The sequence below is a fragment of the Tupaia chinensis genome, unplaced genomic scaffold, assembly GCF_000334495.1.
Source record: "Tupaia chinensis unplaced genomic scaffold, TupChi_1.0 Scaffold000661_1, whole genome shotgun sequence".
Taxonomy (NCBI): domain Eukaryota; kingdom Metazoa; phylum Chordata; class Mammalia; order Scandentia; family Tupaiidae; genus Tupaia; species Tupaia belangeri.
In genome coordinates, this window is record NW_006160183.1 from 3,877,505 (window position 1) to 3,897,641 (window position 20,137).

Sequence of the window (20,137 nt, forward strand, 5' to 3'; positions counted from 1 at the left end):
GTGGGAGTCTAACTCCTATCCACTATACCACCTGCTGGCCCCCAGCAGTGAATTCTTCCAAATAGTTAAAGGAGCGTTAGTCTTTTCCAAACTCTTTTAAGAAATTGGAAAGGTAGGAATAACTCTTAATTCATTCTGTGAGGCCATCATTACCCAGACAAAGACACTATAAGAAAAATTAACTACGTGGCCAGCAGGTGGCATGTGGTTAGACTCCCACATAGCTGACCATGGTCTGAGTCCTGGCCCTGGCAGTTTGAAACTCATGCTGGCCTTGTGTGTGCATGCTCAAAACCCCAGGAGGAGAATGGAGAAGGGATTGTGGAGTGGCCATCTCCTTGGGTGGTGGGTGATTTCTCACTTTCTCTTTCCAGTGAATGCGTGTGCCCTATGGCAAAAAAAAAAAAAAAAAAAAAATTTCAAACAAACCCCAAATAAGCCAACAGCCAGTTGCTGTGGCATGCATAGTACGTATACTTTGGAGGCTAGGTTTGGCTTATTGACCAACTTGAATGCACCTAGTGTAGTTGCACGTGCGTGTAATCCTAGCTAGTTGGGTGACTGGGGCAGGAGTGTGACAACAAATAGGACCCTATCATCTGGTTATCAATGGAGTGGCAGTAAAATACTGTGCTCTGCATGGGATGTGGCTGGCTTCAGTTTAGAAACCTCTGAGTACACTGGGCAGGTGCTATCCCACGATCTGGGCTGGCTAAAGGCTGGAAGTAGATAGGTATCTGGACCCTGTTGGGATGCTTTCTCATGAAAGAAATAAACAAACTTAAAAAAATACCCATCTGAGGCCAGCAGGTGGTGTAGTTATGTCACTAGACTCCCACATGGCTGACTGCAGTTTGTGTCTCCAACTCAGTGGCTTGAAAATCACACTTGGGCGTGTGTGCGTGCATGCCTAAGATCCCAGAAGGAGAATGGAGGAGAAGGCATTGTGGCCTGGCCGTCTCCCCTGGGGGGTGATTTTAACTTTGACTGTCTCTATCTCTCTTTGGTGAGTGCATGTGCCTTCAGGTAAAAACCTCTTTAAAAAAATAATATCCACCTATCTGTCTTATAAAAGGTGGGGAAGGGGCTATAGACCAGTATCTGTATGACTGTAGAAGTAAAAATCCTTAACAAAACGCCATCAGACCAAATCCAAAGCATATTAAAAATAATATAAACCCAGGTTAAATGGAATTTATCCCAGGAATGCAAGGGTTGACCCACATAAGAATAATATAAGTGTAATATACCATATTAGAATGATGGGAAAACCTGTATCATAATCTCAGTTGATGCAGAAAAAGCATTTGACAAAATTCAACAACCTTTTATGATAAAAGTGATACTCAAGGGGCTGGCAGGTGGTATGCTTGTTAAGGGTGCTGGACTCCCACATGGCCATCTGTGGTTTGAGTCTCGGACCTGGCGGCTTGTTTTCTCGCTTTCCCTCTCTTTCTCTCACTCTGTCCCTCTCTGGTCAAACTAAAATAAACAAATAAATATAATAAACAAATAAAGTTAGGTAGTTAGTTAATTAAAAAAAATACTCAACTAACTAGGAATAAGAAGGAACTGCCTCAGCACAAAAAAGGTCTTTTGTTGAAAGACCTACAACCAATAGCACACTCGGGTGAGAGACTAAAAGCTTTCCCCAGCACCAGGAAGAAGACACAGATGCCCACTGTTACCAGGGCCATTCATTATGCACTGAAAGTTCTCGCCAGAGCCTTTATATACGAAAAAGAAATACAGGACATCCAAAGTGGAAAGGAAGAAGCAGATTTGGGAAGATCAGTGAAGGCTGTGAGGAAATGCTCTAGGCATTTCCCAGGATTGTACTGATTTGTGAATTTGGATTAAGGAAGAAACTCATCCTGATTTATGTTGAATATCATTTCTCAAGTTAGCCCAGGAATGTGTTCAGTTCTCCTCAGGAGTTAATTTGTGATTAAATGTTTTTTTGAATTCTGCTATGGCACCTGGTTCCCATAGTCATGTAGTCTTATACTTTATTTATTTTTGTTTGTTTATTTATTTATTTTTAGAATTTATTTATTTTTTATTTTTATTTTTGGCTATAGAGCACATATGTTTGCCTGAGAAAGAGAGAGAGAAAGTGAGAAATCACCCCTGAGGGGAGATGGCCATGCCCAAATCCCCTCTTCTCCAGTCTCCTCTCAGGATTTTGGGCATGTATACACACATGCTTGGCATGAGTTTCAAGCCACTGGGTCTGGGACTTGAACTGTGTTTAGCCATGTGGGAGTCCAGTGTCTTAACCACCATGCCACCTGCTGGGCCCCAGTCATGTAGTCTTAATGAGAGAGTGGATTGGATTCAGCAGTTGCCATTATTCTTTTGTGATACTTTTTCTGTTTGTCTTTTGGTTGACTTAAAATTCATCTTTCTTTGAGAACTGTTTTAGTTCTTCATTTCATGCTTATTCAGAAATTTTCTGTTGCTCTGGGACCAGCAGGTGGCATAATGGTTATGTTGCTAGACTCCCATATAGTCAACCACGGTCCAAGTCCCAGATCTGGCAGCTTAAATTTATGCCAGGAGTGTGTGTACCCAGGACCCGAGGGAGAATGGAGGAAAAGGGATTGCGGTGTGGCCATCCCTTCTGGGTGTGTGTTTGTGTGTGTGTGTGCTTTCTGTCTCTGTCTCTCTGATGAGAGCACATGCCCTATAGCAAAAACCTCTCCAAAAAATTCTTTTTTCTATTGATCTTTCACTTGAGTCAGAGTTTGATATGCAAACTTTTTCACACCTTCTTTTCTCTGGGGATTTCGTGAGCATTACTCCATTATCTTCCAGCCCTAAATGTTGCTGTGGTTGAGTAGAGCCAGTCCTTTTCCTTTTCTAGATGGACCGTGTTTTTTGCCTGAATAGTCAAAAGGTTTGTTTTTCTTCTTTGATGCCCAGTAAATCTATTGGGGTGTGTCATTGTACTGATCATTCTGTCAGTTCGTTCTAAGACAGGATAGGACTTTGGATACTGGCTCAGGAAATTCTGTGAATATATTTTAAAAGACATGTTTCTACATTTATTTGTTTTTGTTTGTTTGTTTAGTTTATTTCTTCCATGAGGCAGAGAAAGAAACAAACAGAACTCCCAGCAGGGTCATGATGTCTTAGCCTACTCTCAGCCCCGACCAGCCTCCACCAGCCCCAAATCATGGGCATGCCCATGCCTGGTGCACTCAGACACATTTTCAGCTGCAAACCTGGAACTTTCTCTTGCGGGTCAGCCTTGCAGAGTGTTGTGTCCTGCTTTTGATTATTAAAAAACAAAAAAACAACAAAAAAAACAACTTAGGAATCTTTTATATAATACCTTTTTCAAAAGAGTGGAATGATTTTTACAAAAGTTTTTAATGTTGGGAACCAGCAGTTAGCGTAATGGCTATGTCGCTGGACTCCCATGTAGTCGACTGCTGTTCGCGTCCTGGACCCGGTGGCTTAAAACTCACGCCGGGTGCGTGTGCGTGCGTGCCCAAGATCCCGAGAGGAGAATGGAGGAGAAGGGATTGCGGCGTGACCATCCCCCCAGGGGGTGATTTCTCGCTTTCTGTCTCTCTGTCTTTCTCTGTCTGTCTGGCGAGCGCACGCGCCGTATAGCGAAAACCTCTCCAAAAATAAAAAGTTTTTAATGTTTATTTTCTATTTGGAGAACTGTAATGTTTACTTTGTCATTTAAAAAAATAAAATAATGGGAAAGTTATTCTTTTATGTATTATGGGTAAAGTGTCAGTTTTTAAGTTAATATTCCATACATCTGGTCAGATAATTTCAGAAGATTGGTTTTCCTTTCCTTATATTCACTTTTAAATTTTTATTTTTTCTGTTAGGTGGAGTCCAAACAGTGTATCAGCTGAGTAATGATATTGATGTTGGTCGTTTCCAAATATTACTGGGTTGTTTTACCAGCACTTTTGAAGAAGTAAAGATTTTAGCATTTGATCTTCTGATGAAGTTATCGAAAACAGCTGTGCAATTTCAGGTATTTAGACTTTTCTTATGTAAATGTAAATATACATGCATGGAAACTTTCCACTGTAGCAGCAAATAAAGCTAGCTGAGGATTATCCAGTCTGCCTTCTTAGTTTTTTTTTTTTAATTCATTTTCTGTAGGGCATGTGTGTATGTGGGGGTGGGGAGAAAGTGACAAAGCACTCCCTAAGTGGGATGGCTATGCCACAATCTCTTCTCCTTTATTCTCCTCTTGAGATATTTTGGGTATCCATACATGCATGCATGCCTCCAGCCTCTGGGTCAGGTCTGGAACTTGACTATACATTTAGCCATGTGGAATCTAGCCACCCAACCACCATACCACTGGCTGGCCCCTGACTGCTTATGCCTTTGAACTGTTTCTTTTCAGTTATCATAATATCTTTCTGCTATTTCAAATTGGTGGGAAAGGAGGAAATATAAAAGAACATACAGTCCAAATGTGAAAGCTTTGGGTTTTTTGGTTTGCGTTTGTTGTTTTGATTTAAAAAAAGAAGGTGTGGGCCAGCTGTGGCATGGTGTTTAAGGTAGCTGGATCCCAAATGGCCAACTCTGGGCTCACGGCCAGTCTCTGACCCAGTGGCTGAAAAGTGCACTGGGTGCAAATGCATGCCAACCCAAAATCCCAAAAAGGAGGAGCAGAGATTGTGGTGTGACCATCCCCCCATGGGAAGTGTTTTCTTATCCCTACCCCCTCTGGAGAGTGCAGGCATCCTCTGGCAAAAACAAAACAAAACAAAAGGTGTAAGAGGCAGTGGACTTTATTTGTACAAGATCATTGGTAGAACTGTGGTCTCCCCAGTTCCTTTGTACATGTGATACTCGATCAAAGCACATTACTTACAGTAACTTGAGTTTTTTGAGATAATCTCCCTGCTCACGTAGACAGGGAAGCTGAGTGTAAATGAAGTAGTCAACATGTTTCTAGTCTTCCAACAAGCAATAGCTAAACCGAGACTGAAACTCAAGAGTACTTGAGGTTAACAAGGTCTCTCCCTAGGCACTCTACCCTGTTCCCAGCCCCTGCTTTCCTTCTGACATCTTGCTCTTTCCCCCTTAGGGTAGTAATCAAAGGTGGGCTCAGGAGTAAGGGCAGAGCATGGAGAGGCTCTGTAGGACTCCCTAGCCCAGGCTCTCAGCTCTGCCCTCGAAGCTGGGGCTGGTGGGTCACCAGCAGAGTACTGACTAGTGCTTGGCTGTGGCTTTCGATTAGAACTCTGTAGAAGCCCAGAGTGGCTGCTACAACTGACCATGATCTGGGCTTCAGCTGTTAGGAGCTGGAGTGTGACGTCTGTGGTTGCCCTGGGATTCTGAAGGAACATGTACCAGAGAACAATGTGTTTCTGTAGCTTCTGTCCATAGTTGGGATTGTAAGGTCTCAGAGCATCTTTTCTGACCCTTGTCTGGATGGGGAGTTGCTCTCTGGCATCTGCCTGTGCATGTGGCCTTTCAGGTGCCGTAGAGTGCTCAGGCTGAACTTTTGTACGATGTAGAGTTTTTAAAGAAGAGTGTTTTTCTTCCTTTCTCCATCTACCTCCCTTCCCCTCAGCATTCATCACTCATGGACTTGTAGGATGTATATGTGTATGTATGTATGTATGTATGTGTATATATATATATATATATATATGCCTTATTCCGAGCAAATATTTTGTGTACTTGGAGTGGAGAAGATATATTATGACATATACATAGAAGACCTGTTTTTTACATAAACTACAAAGGGCCCTTAAGGGGCCTCTTCATCTCTTATTTGTTAAAACATTTGCCTGGTGGATAGATACTAACTGTAGAATTCAGAGAATTTAGTACCACGCATGACTTGGTGTAGGATTTTAGTTTTACTATCTGGTATGGATTGCATATTAGTAAAATGGCTATAGGAATAGAATTTTAAAATGTTTTATAATATTAATTACATACTATGTTTCCAAAGTCTTTCTTAGTTATACTCTGTATAATACACAACTTGCATGCCTAACCAAGATCCTGAGAGGAGAATGGAGGAGAAGGGATTGTGGTGTGGCCATCCCCCATGGGGAATGATTTCTTGCTTCTTTCTCTCTGTCTGTCTCTTTCTGGCAAGCACACGTGCCCTACAGTGAACACCTCTCAAAAAAAACAATAATAGAGCATTTTTGGAATGCTGACCTAACCTCTTCAAGGTTATTTTGGATACACAGATAGGTAACTTCTCTCCTAGTTTATCACCGTTCTTCCTGTGGAACTATGAATCTTAGGGATATATTAAATTTATAGTATATTTTGATCAACCTAAGATGGTGGAATGAAGATATTTTAGACTTCAGAGACATTTATTATATTCTTAATAATTGATTAGTAAAGCAGTCGGTTATAAAACAAGGTTTACATATTTAATAGATTGTTTCTTTCATTTTTCAGAGGATATATGCACTTATGAGGCAGAGAGAGAAAGCGAAAAAGTCCTCCTCCCTACCCACACTCAAGAATGGTCACATTGCAATTTTTCTCCTCTCTCTCTCCCTTTTATGGGAATTCTGGGCACATACACATATGCCTGCATTTTTTTTGAGGGGGGGGAGATTTTTGCTATAGGGCGTGTGTGCTCACCAGAAAGACAGAGACAGAGAGACAGAATATGAGAAATCCCTCCTCAGGGGGGATGGCCATGCTGCAATTCCTTCTCCTCCATTCCCCTCTCGGGGTCTTGGGCACGCATGCATATGCAACTGGCATGTGGTTTGGGCCCAGGACTCGAACCACAGTCAACTACATGGGAGTCCAGCGACATAGCCATTACACCAACCGCTGGTTTTAGCCTGGCATGTTTTTCAAGCCGCCAGCTCTGGGACTTGAACTGTGCTGTCAGCTATGTGGGATCTATGTGACTTAATCACCATGCCACTGGCTGGCCTGGCAAAGAATTTAAACTGATACCTGAATCAGTACATTCGATATCTGTTATTTTGAAATTACGAGACAGTAAATATTAGTGTACCTGTAGTCAGTCTTAAAATTAAGTTTATTGTGATTTCTTTCCTTGTATTAAACAGGAATAATTCTAGTAGAGTCAGAATATCATTGAGCAACCTATCCCTGACTTTTGGGGCAGTACATATGCAACTTGTCAACAAGTTAGGACTAAGCTTCAAGTCTCCCATTGTCAGCTGGGTGCCTTCCCATGACCGTTAGAGGGAACTGTCCTTTGTTCTGTCTTCTCTAGGACAGGCTGTGTGAGTGCATATTTATGTGAGTTACAAGTTTGGGAGCTGTGATGTACAATTTTTGAGATCTGCTCACTTTATCTGCCACATATATATGTGGAGGAAACAGGGAAGCCTCCTGGTGGATTCGTATTTTTCTTCAGTGAAGTGACTGTGTGAGAAAGGGGAAGGTAGAAGGGCAAGAGTATGACACCAGGTAAAATACAGACCTTGAGAGACTAAAGAACTCTGGTCCGTATGGAAACAGTGACAATGGGCCCAGCCTTTATGGCATAGTGCTGGAAGCCATATGGCCCGTCCTGGGTTTGGATCCCCAGTTGACCAGAAACACTGACGGAGGGGAATTGCAGCTTGATGAGACCCTGTTGAGAGTATCTTTCTCTCTCTGGTGCATGTGTGCTCTTTTATGAAAGAAAGAAATATATAACAAGAAATAATAAAGATGGGCCAAAAGTAGTCATATTAGAATTTCTTTCTTTCTTTTTTTTATGATCAGTTATTTAGCTAGGTTCTTGGCAAAAAATTTAGAACACCAATTTTTTTTTTTTTTTTTGGAGAGATTTTCACTGTAGGGTGCGTGAGCTCTCCAGACAGACAGAGAGAGACATAGAGACAGAAAGCGAGAAATCACCCCCCAGAGGGGATGGTCACGCCGCAATCCCTTCTCCATTCTCCTCTTGGGATCTTGGGCACGCACGCACACACGCCCGGCGTGAGTTTTAAGCCACCGGGTCCGGGACACGAACCGCGGTCGACTACGTGGGAGTCCAGCGACATAGCCATTACGCTAACTGCTGGTTCCCTAGAACACCAATTTTTGAGGATAAACTCCATTTGTAAAGGCAAACACGGATCGCAGGTAACCCTGGAGCTGAGGAACAGCTTTGATTTTTGGTAAAATTTATGAGTCCACAGCTTTCTGATCAATCTTGTGCTGCTCTGAAATCTCGTATTTCTCCTTCTCTGTGTTGAAGAGCTCACCTTCCTGGTGTCTGGGCTTCTGCAGTTTCTTTTTCTTGAAGTAAGCATCGGTGAGGTGCTTTGAGATTTTTACTTTGCTAATATCAATTTTGAGGTGGCAATGACAAATTTCTGGCGTGTTCAACACAGTGGAACTCGATTGAGAACCAGAGGGCCAGTCACAAGTAGCAAGCCACTGCTCAGCTGCTTCAGGGAAACCACTCTCTTGCCTCTGTGGCATCCAGTGAGGATGATCAGGATGGTCCCCAGGAGTGATGCTGGCTCGCAGCTTTCTTACATGCTGACTGAATGTTTTGCCGTGGCTCAACAGCTTTCGTGGTACATCTTCAGTAGGAAAATACCTAGGCTTTTGTGCAGTTTAACCACCCGGTACCACCATTCTTGTCTCCACCAACTGGTTTTGTGACAGTCGCAAAAACCTTTTTGTTTTCGATCCTGGATTTAGTGGCCGAGTATTTCCTCTTGACATGGCCTTCCTGGAATACATGCAGACCAGGAATATCTGCCGATACCCCAGACTAGGACGGGGTTTTTGGCTGCAATGGAACTTCCTCTTCTTGGGCTTTTTAGCCTTGGGATCACCCTTTTTAACCTTGCCACTGGCATCAGCCTTTTTGGTTTCAAGTTTCTTCTCCTTAATATCCTGTTTTGTAGCTTTTTCACCTGCCATCTTGTATGGTGGGAAAGAGCAGAATTTCTATAGGAAAAAGTGTTTTTGCTGGAAAAAAAAGGCACTTTTTTTTTTTGAGAGTTTTTTTTTTCTTTTTTTGGAGAGTTTTTTCTTTTCTTTTCTTTTTTTTTGTTATAGGGCGCATGCACTCGCCAGACAGAGAGAGAGAGAGAGAGACAGAAAGCGAGAAATCACCCCCCGGGGGGGATGGCCATGCTGCAGTCCCTTCTCTATTCTCCTCTTGGGATCTTGGGCACGCACGCACACGTGCCCGGCATGAGTTTAAGCCACCGGGTTTGGGACTCGAACCACAATCGACTACGTGGGAGTCCAGCAACATAGCCATTACGCTAACTGCTGGTCCCCTTGGAGAGGTTTTTGCTATAGGGCGCATGCACTCACCAGAAAGACAGAGATAGACAGAGAGATAGAAAGCAAGAAATCATCCCCAGAGCAGATGGCCACGCCACAATCTCTTCTCCTCCATTTTCCTCTTGGGATCTTGTGCACGCACACACATGTGCCCAGCATGAATTTAAGCTACTGGGTCCAGGACTCACACTGTGGTTGGCTACAAGGGAGTTCAGCGACATAGCCATTATGCTAACTTCTGTTCCCAAGAGGCACTTTTTTAAAAAATAATTTTATTTTATTTGTTTATTTATTCATTTGCTTATTTCAATTTGACCAGAGAGGGACAGAGTGAGAGAAAAAAAGAGAGAAAGTGAGAAAGCCAGCTGCCAGGTCCGCCAAGTCCGGGATAAACTGCAGGGTCAGCCATGTGGGAATTCCAGAGCCTTTAACTACTATGCCACCTGTTGGGCCTGAAAGAGGCACTTAAAAAATAAAAGTTTATCAGTGTTGGTTTTTCAGTTGAAATTATCTTCAAGTCGTTGGTGCACTGAGCAATAATTGTTAGTTACTGTGATAAAAAAAAAACAAAAGCACTATCTTATATTCAGAGAGAAAGGAAATTAACATGCACATTGAGTTGTGTTATATGCCATGCAGTGGGTGTGGTTTTTGGAGAGATTTTTGCTATAGAGTGTGTGTGTGTTTGCCAGAAAGATAGAGAGACAGAAAGTGAGAAATCACCCCATGGGAGGGATGGACAGTCCACAGTCTCTTCTCCTTTATTCTCCTCTTGCCATCTTGGGTATACACGGACACATGCCTTTTGAAGCCTCTAGATCTTGGACTTGAACTGTGTTCAACTGTGTGGGAGTCCAGTGACATAACCATTGTGCCGTCGGCTGGCCCTGGCAAGCTGTGTTTTTAATTGTGTATCACTCCTCGAAATCTCGCAGCGATGGTCACTTAGTCTGTGCTCTGTTCTAGGACTCGGAGAAACCGCAGAGCTTATTCCAGGCAGCGCTGGAGCTTAGCACAAGCACCAAGCCGTATGACTGTGTCACAGCTTCCTACCTGCTGACCTTCCTAATCTGGCGGGTTGCTCTGCCAGCATCCCTGTGTGCCTCCTTACCTCCACAGGTCGCATGTGGAGGTGGAGGAACATCTGCGGCTGTGGTAGAAAGGAACACACTGATGGGTTTGTATCAAGTAAACGACCTCTTGCTTTTATTTATTGAACCATTATCTTACTCTCTCACTGTTCATTTGGTTGGACTATCTAATGGTTAAGCATTTACTTTGTGGCTTTTTTATTTAAGAATTTGCCAGCGTAATAGTTTACTGGCACATAGAAGCACTATGAGTTCCTTTTATGCAAACGAATATTTACTCAGCTCTAGCATTTCTTTCTTTCTTTTTTTTTTTTTTTTTTTGAGAGGTTTTTGCCATAGGGCGTGTGCGCTCGCCAGATAGACCGAGACAGAGAGACAGAAAGCAAGAAATCTCCCCCAGGGGGGATGTCCACGCTGCCGCAATCCCCTCTCCTCCATTCTCCTCTTGGGATCTTGGGCACACACGCACACGTGCCCGGCGTGAGTTTTAAGCCACCAGGTCTGGGACGCAAACCGCAGTCGACTACGTGGGAGTCCAGCGACATAGCCATTACGCTAACTGCTGGTCCCTGCTCTAGCATTTATTTCTAAACAGAAGATTCATGTTAAATAAGTAGATTTACAACTGTATATTAATAAACTTTTTAAAAGAGGATGACCTTTTTCTCCACTAAAAGTGTACTTTTTTCCTTACAGAAATTTTACTGTGAATGTACACAGGTCATTTTTGTTATTTCCATATAGAGTTGAGTCCCTTTATTTTTTTGGAGTTTATATTTTAATATCAATAATTGGCTGTCATATTCTCTCCTTTTATTCTTCCCATATAGCTGGTTCTGAAACTTTGAGTCTAAGATGGTTAGATGTAGTGATTTTTCAACAGTTATTTGTTGGGGAATCACATACTTAACTTTTATAGTAGTAAATTTGTGTTTTTGAATTGTATTGGAAATAAAGGTAGATATGGGTTTCTATAGGAAAAAGGAAAAATGAGATATAGAGGGTTGAAAACCATTGTTTCCATTATGGTAGAAAAATCCTTGAAGTAGGGCATTAGTAATGAGAAAAAAGTAGGAAGCCGTGGGTAGTTCTGGAGGGAATGTAGCTAGCGATCTGGAGGTGGTTTGCTCACAGTACCATGGAGGGTGGCACTTGCCCATTCCAGTTGCCCAGGCTGGATCCTAAAAGAGACCCTGAAAGGACCCTGGAAGAGGTCTGTGACTGGGGTACACTGAGGAGTATTGCCTCAATAAAGGCTTTCGGTGTAAGACATTCTAGGGCTGATGAAGTAATCGTCCAAAGATGATTTAATTATGTAACAGTGATGATATAAAAACTTGACAGGTTTTATTCACAAGCTAAGTGGTAACATTCAGCTTAAGTAAACAACACCCATATCTTTGAAACTTCTCTCTTATCTTATCCTATATTTTATATTAATTTTTTGCCTTATTTTTCTTTATGATTTTTATCAGCTGTGTATATATTACTTATTTTTACATGACTTTGAGTTTCACCTAAATAGTACTGTATATACCACAGTTATCAATTCATTCTGTTGTTAATGAACTTTTTTCTTCTAAATAATGCTGATCTGAACATTCTTATGTGGATCTTTTGGAGATAGCTTCTAATGTACATGTCTAAGAGTTTATGGTAATCAGAAAAGTGGAATAAACCTGTCCTAAAGTATGTGCATTTTCAGCTTTATGAGATAATGCCAGAATAGGTTTTCAAATGACACTTTCACTGACTATGAGAGTTGTGTTGCATCACTTCCTCACCATAGTTTGCTATTGTCTGTTTAAAAATTCATGGAGCGTAAAATAGTATCTCAGTGTGGTTTCATCTTGCATTTTTCTGATTACTAATGTAATTATCTTTTCACATGTTTATAAGTCATTCACTTTTCTTCTGTGAAATGCTTCATGATATCCTTTGTTCAGTTTTCCATGGGATCATTTGTCTTTTTTCTATTGATTTTCTAGGAGTTCTTTATATATTGCGAACATTAATAATATACCCATTTTTCACAATTCTAAAATTTAAAATATAACCTTGTCCTTCTGAGTGATAAGGAGAGATATCTGCTATGCTGGGGTAAAGGGATATCCATATGAAAAAGAATGAAACCAGGGAGCCAGCAGTTACCGTAATGGCTATGTCGCTGGACTCCCACGTAGTCGACCGTGGTTCGTGTCCCGGACCCGGTGGCTTAAAACTCACGCCGGGCGCGTGTGCGTGCGTGCCCAAGATCCCGGGAGGAGAATGGAGGAGAAGGGATTGCGGCGTGACCATCCCCCCTGGGAGGTGATTTCTCGCTTTCTGTCTCTATGTCTCTCTCTCTCTGTCTGGCGAGCGCACGCGCCCTACAGTGAAAAATCTCTCCAAAAAAAAAGAAAAAGAATGAAACCAGACCCAGTACCTTGTAACACATTTAAATAGCTCAGAATGTATCAAAGTGCTGAGTGTAAGAGCCCAAACTAAAACTCTTAGAAGAAAATATGAATGTCAGTCTTACTGATCATAGATTGATTTAATAGCAGTTTCTTTTTTATGACACCCCTAACCAAGGACCACAACAACTAAAAAAATTTTTTTTAATTGCTGATTCAGCGGAGGCTGGGAATTCTAAGATTACAGTGTTGGCAAATTTATTGCTTGAAAAGGGTCGTCTTGCTTTTCAGACACCCATCATACCATCATGTGCTCACATGACTGAGAAAAAGCAAGCCCTCAGCTCTCTTCTTATATGGATGCTAGTCTCATCATGGAAGTCCTAACCTCATGACCTCATTGAAATCTGATAATCTCCCAAAGGCTTCTTCAAATACTGTCACAGTGTGGGCTGGGGCTTCAACATATCAATAATGGGGGGACACTAACTTATAGTCCCTTAACAGGCCTATACCCAAGAGATCTGAAAAGCTACGTTCCAAGAAAGTTCGTTCATGGAGGTGTATAGCAGCATTAATCACAATAGCTAAGAAGTGGAAACAGTCCACATGTCCAAATGATGAGTGCATAAATAAAATGTAATATATTCATAGAGTGGACTGTTTATCTGTAAAGAGGAATGCAGTATCGATATGTGCTGCAGTGTGAATGAACTTCATGGTCAGTGAGAGAAACCAGTAACAAATGACCACATATTTAATCCAGTATATATGTAGAACAAGCAAATCTGCTGAGACAGAAAATAGATTAGTGGCTTGCCTAGGGCTGAGGAAAATAGCAGTACACATAGGGGAGTAAATGCTAATGGGCATGGGTTTTTTTCAGCAGGGATGGGGAGTAAGAGTGGTCTAAAATTGAATGTGGTGATGACCACACATATCTAAAACTAAAATCCATTTATTTGTATACTTTAAAACTTGTATGGTATGTGAATTATATTGTACTGAAGCTGTTAGTTGAAAAAGCAATTTGCTGTCCAAAATAGCACATGCCACACAAGCCTCTGCTTAGATATCCCTGCTAGAGAGTGTCTGAGAGATTCAGTGCATGCTGTGATGGGTCTAGGCAGTTATGGAAAGACCCTCCGTTCTGCCTTAACTAGAAATGGCTAACAAGCTGGATAACCTGGCAAAATCTTTTAAATTCAGAACCTCTAGTTTAAAGTTTAGTCGAGTTGGGTATTTTCATGGAAACTTTTTTTATTCATAACTTTTACAAATATGTTTTAAAGTGGCATTGCTTTGTCTTTTTGTCTGCTTTTTCTAGTTATCAAATGCTTGTTGGAAAACCTTGAGGAAGAAATATCTCAGGCCAAAAATTCTCTGCTTCGAGCAGCGGCCTCATTTCCAATGTATGGGCGAGTCCACTGTATAACAGCAGCTTTGCAGAAATTACCTCTAAAGTAAGATTTCCACTGCTGTTCCCTGTTACAGATATGTACTCGTTTCTGAGCGTTCACCTTTTACTGGAATATATCCTGGGAAGGGAATGTAGTCTCTTTCATTAAAGAGAATTGGAAATCAGATCTAAAGTCCATTTAGGTGCATATTTTTGTATATCTCAAATAGTCCATGTATTGCACACTTTTGAAACAAACACTTTCAGTTTCTTTTACTTATTTCCATTTTAAAAATGTGATTTCTGCTTTTGGTATAAATTTCCCTCATGTCCTTGTTGCAGCAGCCTGCAGTTGGTGAGTGAGTGGGGTCCTGTGGTGGAGAGACTCCTTTCGATGTCCTACGGGCTTTCTGCTGTGGTGTCCCCAGTCATTCAGAGCTCCTCCCCAGAAGGCCTCATCCCGATGGACACTGATTCAGGTCAGTAAGCAAAGAAGACTACACTGCCATGCTTTTGTTATTATCAATATATTTTCCTCTCTTTTTTTCTTTATCTTTTTTCATTTTATTATTATTTTATTGCTAGTGGGCCTGTGCTCTTACCAGAGAGAGAGAGAGAAAGGGAATGCATTCTCTCAGTAGGATGTGGTCATGGTGCAGTCCTGTCTCATCCGTCTTCCCCATCAGGTTTGTGGTCACACACACACATGCACCTGGCATGTTTCTCCAGGCACTAGAACCAGGATTCAAACTGTGCTTGGCTGTGTGGGGATGGCTTCTTACATTCAATCACTGCACTACAGGGCCAGCCTCTGTTTATTCTTTTTCTAATGATTTCTTTTTTTTTTCTTTTGAAGAAGTTTTTGCTATAGGGTGCATGCGCTCGCCAGACAGACAGAGAGAGAGAAAGCGAGAAATCACCCTCCTGGGGGATGGCCACGTAGCAATCCCTTCTCCTCCATTCTCCTCTCAGGATCTTGGGCATGCATGCACACGCGCCTGGTGTGAGTTTAAGCCACCAGGTCTGGGACTTGAACCGCAGTCAACTACGTGGGAGTCCAGCGACATAGCCATTACGATAACTGCTGGTCCCTCTAATGATTTCTTTGGAGATATGAAAGTTCAGTTGAGGGGAGAAGGTGAAATTGTTGTTAAGAGTTAATTGGATTAATTGTGGGTTAAGTGTTAGACTCCTAAATGACCGGCTGTGGTTTGAGGCCCCGACCCTGTGGCTTGAAAATCAACCCTGGCGATATGTGTGTATACCCAAAATACCAAGAGGAGAATGGAGAAGGGATTGTGGTTTGGCCATTATCCTTGGGGAGGTGATATCCCCGTCTGTGTCTCTCTCTGTCTGGCAAGCGTACATGCCCTGTGGCAAAGGCCTTAAAAAAAAAAGCAAGATGGACAATTGTTGGAATTCAGTCAGAGAAGACAACTTGTTAGGAGTCTGGAATAGGTAAAGGCCGTTTGACATACAAAGACTATTTAGTTTAAAAAAATAGAAAAAAGAAGAAAAAGGAGATACTCATCATGCCCAAAATTGAACTAGGAACTTTGGTTAGCCTTTTCCCTCCTAATTCTTGCCTCTTTGTGAAGAGTCCTACAAAGATCTATTTATGCCTGTTGAGAGTTTAGGGCTTCTTGACATCTCTCCTTTGTCCTCACATAGCTGGGACTACAGGTGTATGCCACTGTGCCTTGCTCTTTAGGGTGGACTGGGAATTGAACCTGGGCCTCCCATGTGGCCTCAGCTCGTCAGTAGTAGCATCCAGCATGTGCTACCACAACTGAGCCCTCTTCTTATCTGCATCTTCTCATCTTACTCTTTGTTGGACATTCTAGAGGCTTCTCACCTGAGTTCCCTGCATCTGTTCTTATCTTCTATATCCTTCTTGCTGCATCTAAAATAATTTTTTTCTACTCGTATATTTCATCATTTTATGTGTAATGTTTACTTAATTCTTGTGCCTTGCCCTATTCTAACTGCCCCTTGTTAGAGTGTGTCAGTGACCTCAGACCGGGTACTAGAAAGGCTTGACTTCTGCTGTGGCTCCAGCCTGTCTCTTACTATTCTTCCTACAGCACTTTCCTTCATAGAATTGTTACAGTTTAACAGGGATCCTGTCACCATTTTCCTTTCTTTTCAGTACAGGGCCTGGTATAAGTATGTACACAGTAAATTTTGTTGATAACGAATCAATCAATGAATGAAAAATTCCTAAATGGGTAGGCTAAGATCCCCTAGGTGGCATATACTGGTGCTACAGTGGATAAGAAGGGATTAGCTGTGAAAGGTATATACTTTTATATAAAGTAACAGTAGTTAACAGCATGGAGTGTTCTTTAAACACACAGAAAATCATGAAGTGAATTTACATTTGGTGTTGAAATAAAGTTTCTAATGCATTTTCAATTGCAGATGTAAAGCTTGTATTAAGAACATGGAGTATATCATAAACATACACTGTACCATACAGTGAAATACCTTGGACTGATAATTAAAGTAACCTAGACTTGGGTGTTTTGCAGAGTAAATGTTAGATTTTGTTCTTTACCAAAAACAAGTTGAAAGATTGGGAATGATTCATGATACAGAGTTCTTGATTTATTTACTTTGGCTGATGTTAGTCTCAATACTGAATTTTGATGTGTTGGTTCTCTTATGTAAACAATACATGGCAACAAGGAACATGTGATCATATAGCTAATATTTGGATCAGGCATGTACCAGTATATTCTGGATGAGAAAATATTTCTGTCACCTGTTCTGGGTAGTGCATGGAGAGTATTATAAAATTCATTTGTTATTAAAAGATTTTAAAATATCAGTTGATCTCAAAACTATCTTTGACTTACAGACCTTAATTCTTTCTTCTCCTGGTTTGGTCAGTTTTCCAATTTTTCCTCCTCCTTATTTGCCATGCATTCCTTGGGAAAAAACCTCCCAGAAAGCCATAAAATGGATGGATACAATTTGTAAAATTTTGTTCTGATCTTTCCTCTTTAAATTTGTGATCTTTGTATGTTATATTTTATTTTATTTTGTTTTATTTTATTTTATTTTATTTTATTTTATTTTATTTTATTTTATTTTATTTTATTTTATTTTATTTATTTTAGAGAGAGTTTATTTTGCTTTTGAGTGCATGTGCTTGCCAGAGAGACAGAGAGAGACAGAAGGCAAGAAATCATCCCTCCCCCAGGGGGGATAGCTATGCCACAGTTCCTTCTCTTCCATTCTCCTCGGGATTTTGGGCACTCACACACATGAACCCAGTATGAATTTCAAGCCTTCAGGCCTGGAAATAGAACTACAGTTGACCATGTGGGAGTCTAGCACTGTTTCCTTGTGTGTTATTTTTTAAATTAGCGTTACTTGGTTACTTGGGGTATATAGTAGGTATGTATACCTATTCTTTGTGTGTTAGATTTCAGATAATACCTGTTTGCTGTTTTTTAAAAACCTGAGCCTGGCTAACTCTTTTTTACCTAGCCATCCATTCATTCCTTCAACTGGTGTTGCTGAACCTCTGTCATGAGGCAGTCTCTGTTCTGGGCAGTGGCAGCTCAGTAGTCAACAGAGTGTACATTCATACAGTACACATTTCAAACCCAGTGAATGCTTGGGGAGTAAAAGGGAAGTGTTATGTAATACAAGGGCTGTAAGTCATACTTAGAAAGCAGTGTATTACATGATGCATTTCAAAGCCAAACACGGAATTTTTATGATATTTCTGTGCTATAAAAGGTTTTCATTGTTGATTTTTTATGCCTTTTTATCTTTTAAATTTTGATAACTTGCATCATAGATAGGAGAATAAACCCTTAGAACAAAATTCATTACAGTTTATTGCACTTCTTTGACATTATTGAGCACTGTATTTGAGATTTATGGGCAGCAGTAAGAAAAACAGTGTAAATGAGATATAGTAACCTTCATCCTATGGACAGTCTGTTAAGAGTTTTTACGTATTTTCCACCTAAGTTACCTTATTTTAAATGTACACTCAAATGTCATGAAGATGCTACACAGTTTTCACTATTATGTACGCCCTGTGAGTCATAGAGCTGTTGCTCTAGTATTGAAAAAGTACAGAACTTTTGAGGGCAGGTGCCCTTAATAGATATCTTCATGTGACGTGGAACTGGGGTTTCATGTGCTCTCATTTCTCTCCCTCAGAGTCAGCAAGCCGTTTACATGTGATCCTGAATGAGATTCAGCCACGAGATACCAATGATTACTTCAACCAAGCCAAAATATTGAAAGAATGTGATAGCTTTGACTTGGAGGACTTGAATGCCAGTGTGTCAAAGATTGCTGCTTCTGCAGAAGCTGAAGGTAACATTTATAAAATTGATACTATAATCAGCATGTAAGTAACAAGTAAAATGTACAGAATACATTTTTATAGCATAAACCAGAGGCTACAAGATCTGTGTAGAAGATTTCTAGAAAATAAGTATTTTTTAAAATTTGGTTTTAGGAGTTAGTTTTAGGAGTGAATTTATAAGAGGTTTACTGGAAAAAGATGTGCCCCAATTCAACATTTGAAGTGCTACAACAGAAAGTCTCTGAGTGCTAGCACCTGCCTTGCCAGCCCATATGTTTAAGAACAGGGATTCCTGATGAACCTGGGTTTGGGCAGCGATCACCTTCTCCCAGCAATATGGTTAGTTGTCTCTTGTGGGAATTCTTAAAGGCAAGCCACCTTTTTAAGGAGTTGAGCCTTATACTGAGCCTACAGAATTGAATTTCTTACAGTTGTTACTGAATTTTATGTTACGTTGTAAAAAATGATCAGAAGAGTAATTTCTTAGTGATTTAGTATGTCTACATTCTCCACTAGATGGGGATATTGTCTTGCAGAAAACTCTGATTCTATTTTTTAAAATTAAAATAGCATATGAATGCTTATTCTAAAGTTTCAAACAACATAGAATTGCGTAAATATGGATTAAAAACAAATTAAAGTCTTCTTCCATTTTCTCCCTAATCTCTCTTCTTCCCTCTTTAATGTATGTCTGTTCATACCTATTTTCTGTAGCTAGGTGTATGTGAATTTATCCTTTTAGTTTCATGGGCTTTTAGAAATCATAAATGGGATGACATTATAAATAAAATTTTAAGTTGCTTTTTTAATTTTATAGATCCTTCTGGATTTTTTATATGTCTTTCCTAAAGTAATCCTAAAATCAGAATAAGAGAGTTTATTTTTTAAATTTTTATTTATTTATTTATTTTAGAATAAGAAAGTTTAGTCAGCCTAATAATTGACCATGAGATCTAAGTATAATTTGAAAGATAATTTTTTTAATTTTAAAAATTCTGTCCTACTCCTTTACTGATATACCACTCCAAAATAAATAAGAATTATTTAATATAGTCACCCATGTCATATGTTATGAATGACATAGTTTGTTTCATTAATTTCCAAACATTAAACTTAAGTTTCAATACAGTATAATATTTCATTTTAAACTTCATTTTGAAAATAATAAATTAAAAAATGCTTTACATGATTCCTTCTCATAGCATATGTTTAACAAATGTTAGCTTTTCTTATCCTGAGTAAATATATGTATGACAGATTTGTTTGTTTAAGTAGATTATTCTTGGGGGAATTATGAATAAGCTTATTCTAAGAAACTTAGGATGTGAGTAATCAAGAGTGTCTAGTGTTGCAATAATTTTTTTTCAGGTAAAGAAGGAAAAACATGTGATGTAACTGCTCAGATGGTGCTGGTATGCTGTTGGAGAAGTATGAAGGAAGTTGCTTTACTTTTAGGGACTTTGTGCCAGCTTCTACCCATACAGCGTATGCCAGAAGCTTCCCATGGATTATTAACAGTGGAGCAGGTAAGGTAGCTGTTTATTTCACCAGTTACAATTTCTATTCAAAGCATAAATCAGGCTTTTATTTCTAACCCAACTTCAGAAATAAAAAAGCCTTAAAAAAAAAAAAAAAAAAAAGGACCCACAATTAAGGAAAAGGCTATAGCCCCGGT

The 20,137-nt window shown here is 40.2% G+C and overlaps 1 protein-coding gene across 1 annotated transcript in view; it reads left to right on the forward strand.

The window, feature by feature from the left end:
* The window catches only part of THADA (THADA armadillo repeat containing), a 53,950-nt gene extending 39,753 nt beyond the window's left edge, over positions 1-14,197 (forward strand). The window contains exons 16-18 of the mRNA XM_014592154.2: positions 3,852-4,003; positions 10,210-10,420; positions 14,058-14,197. Of these exons, the coding sequence (XP_014447640.1) occupies positions 3,852-4,003; positions 10,210-10,420; positions 14,058-14,197 (503 nt within the window). The remainder of the gene's footprint in view (positions 1-3,851; positions 4,004-10,209; positions 10,421-14,057) is intronic.
* The last annotated feature ends 5,940 nt before the right edge of the window (positions 14,198-20,137 follow it).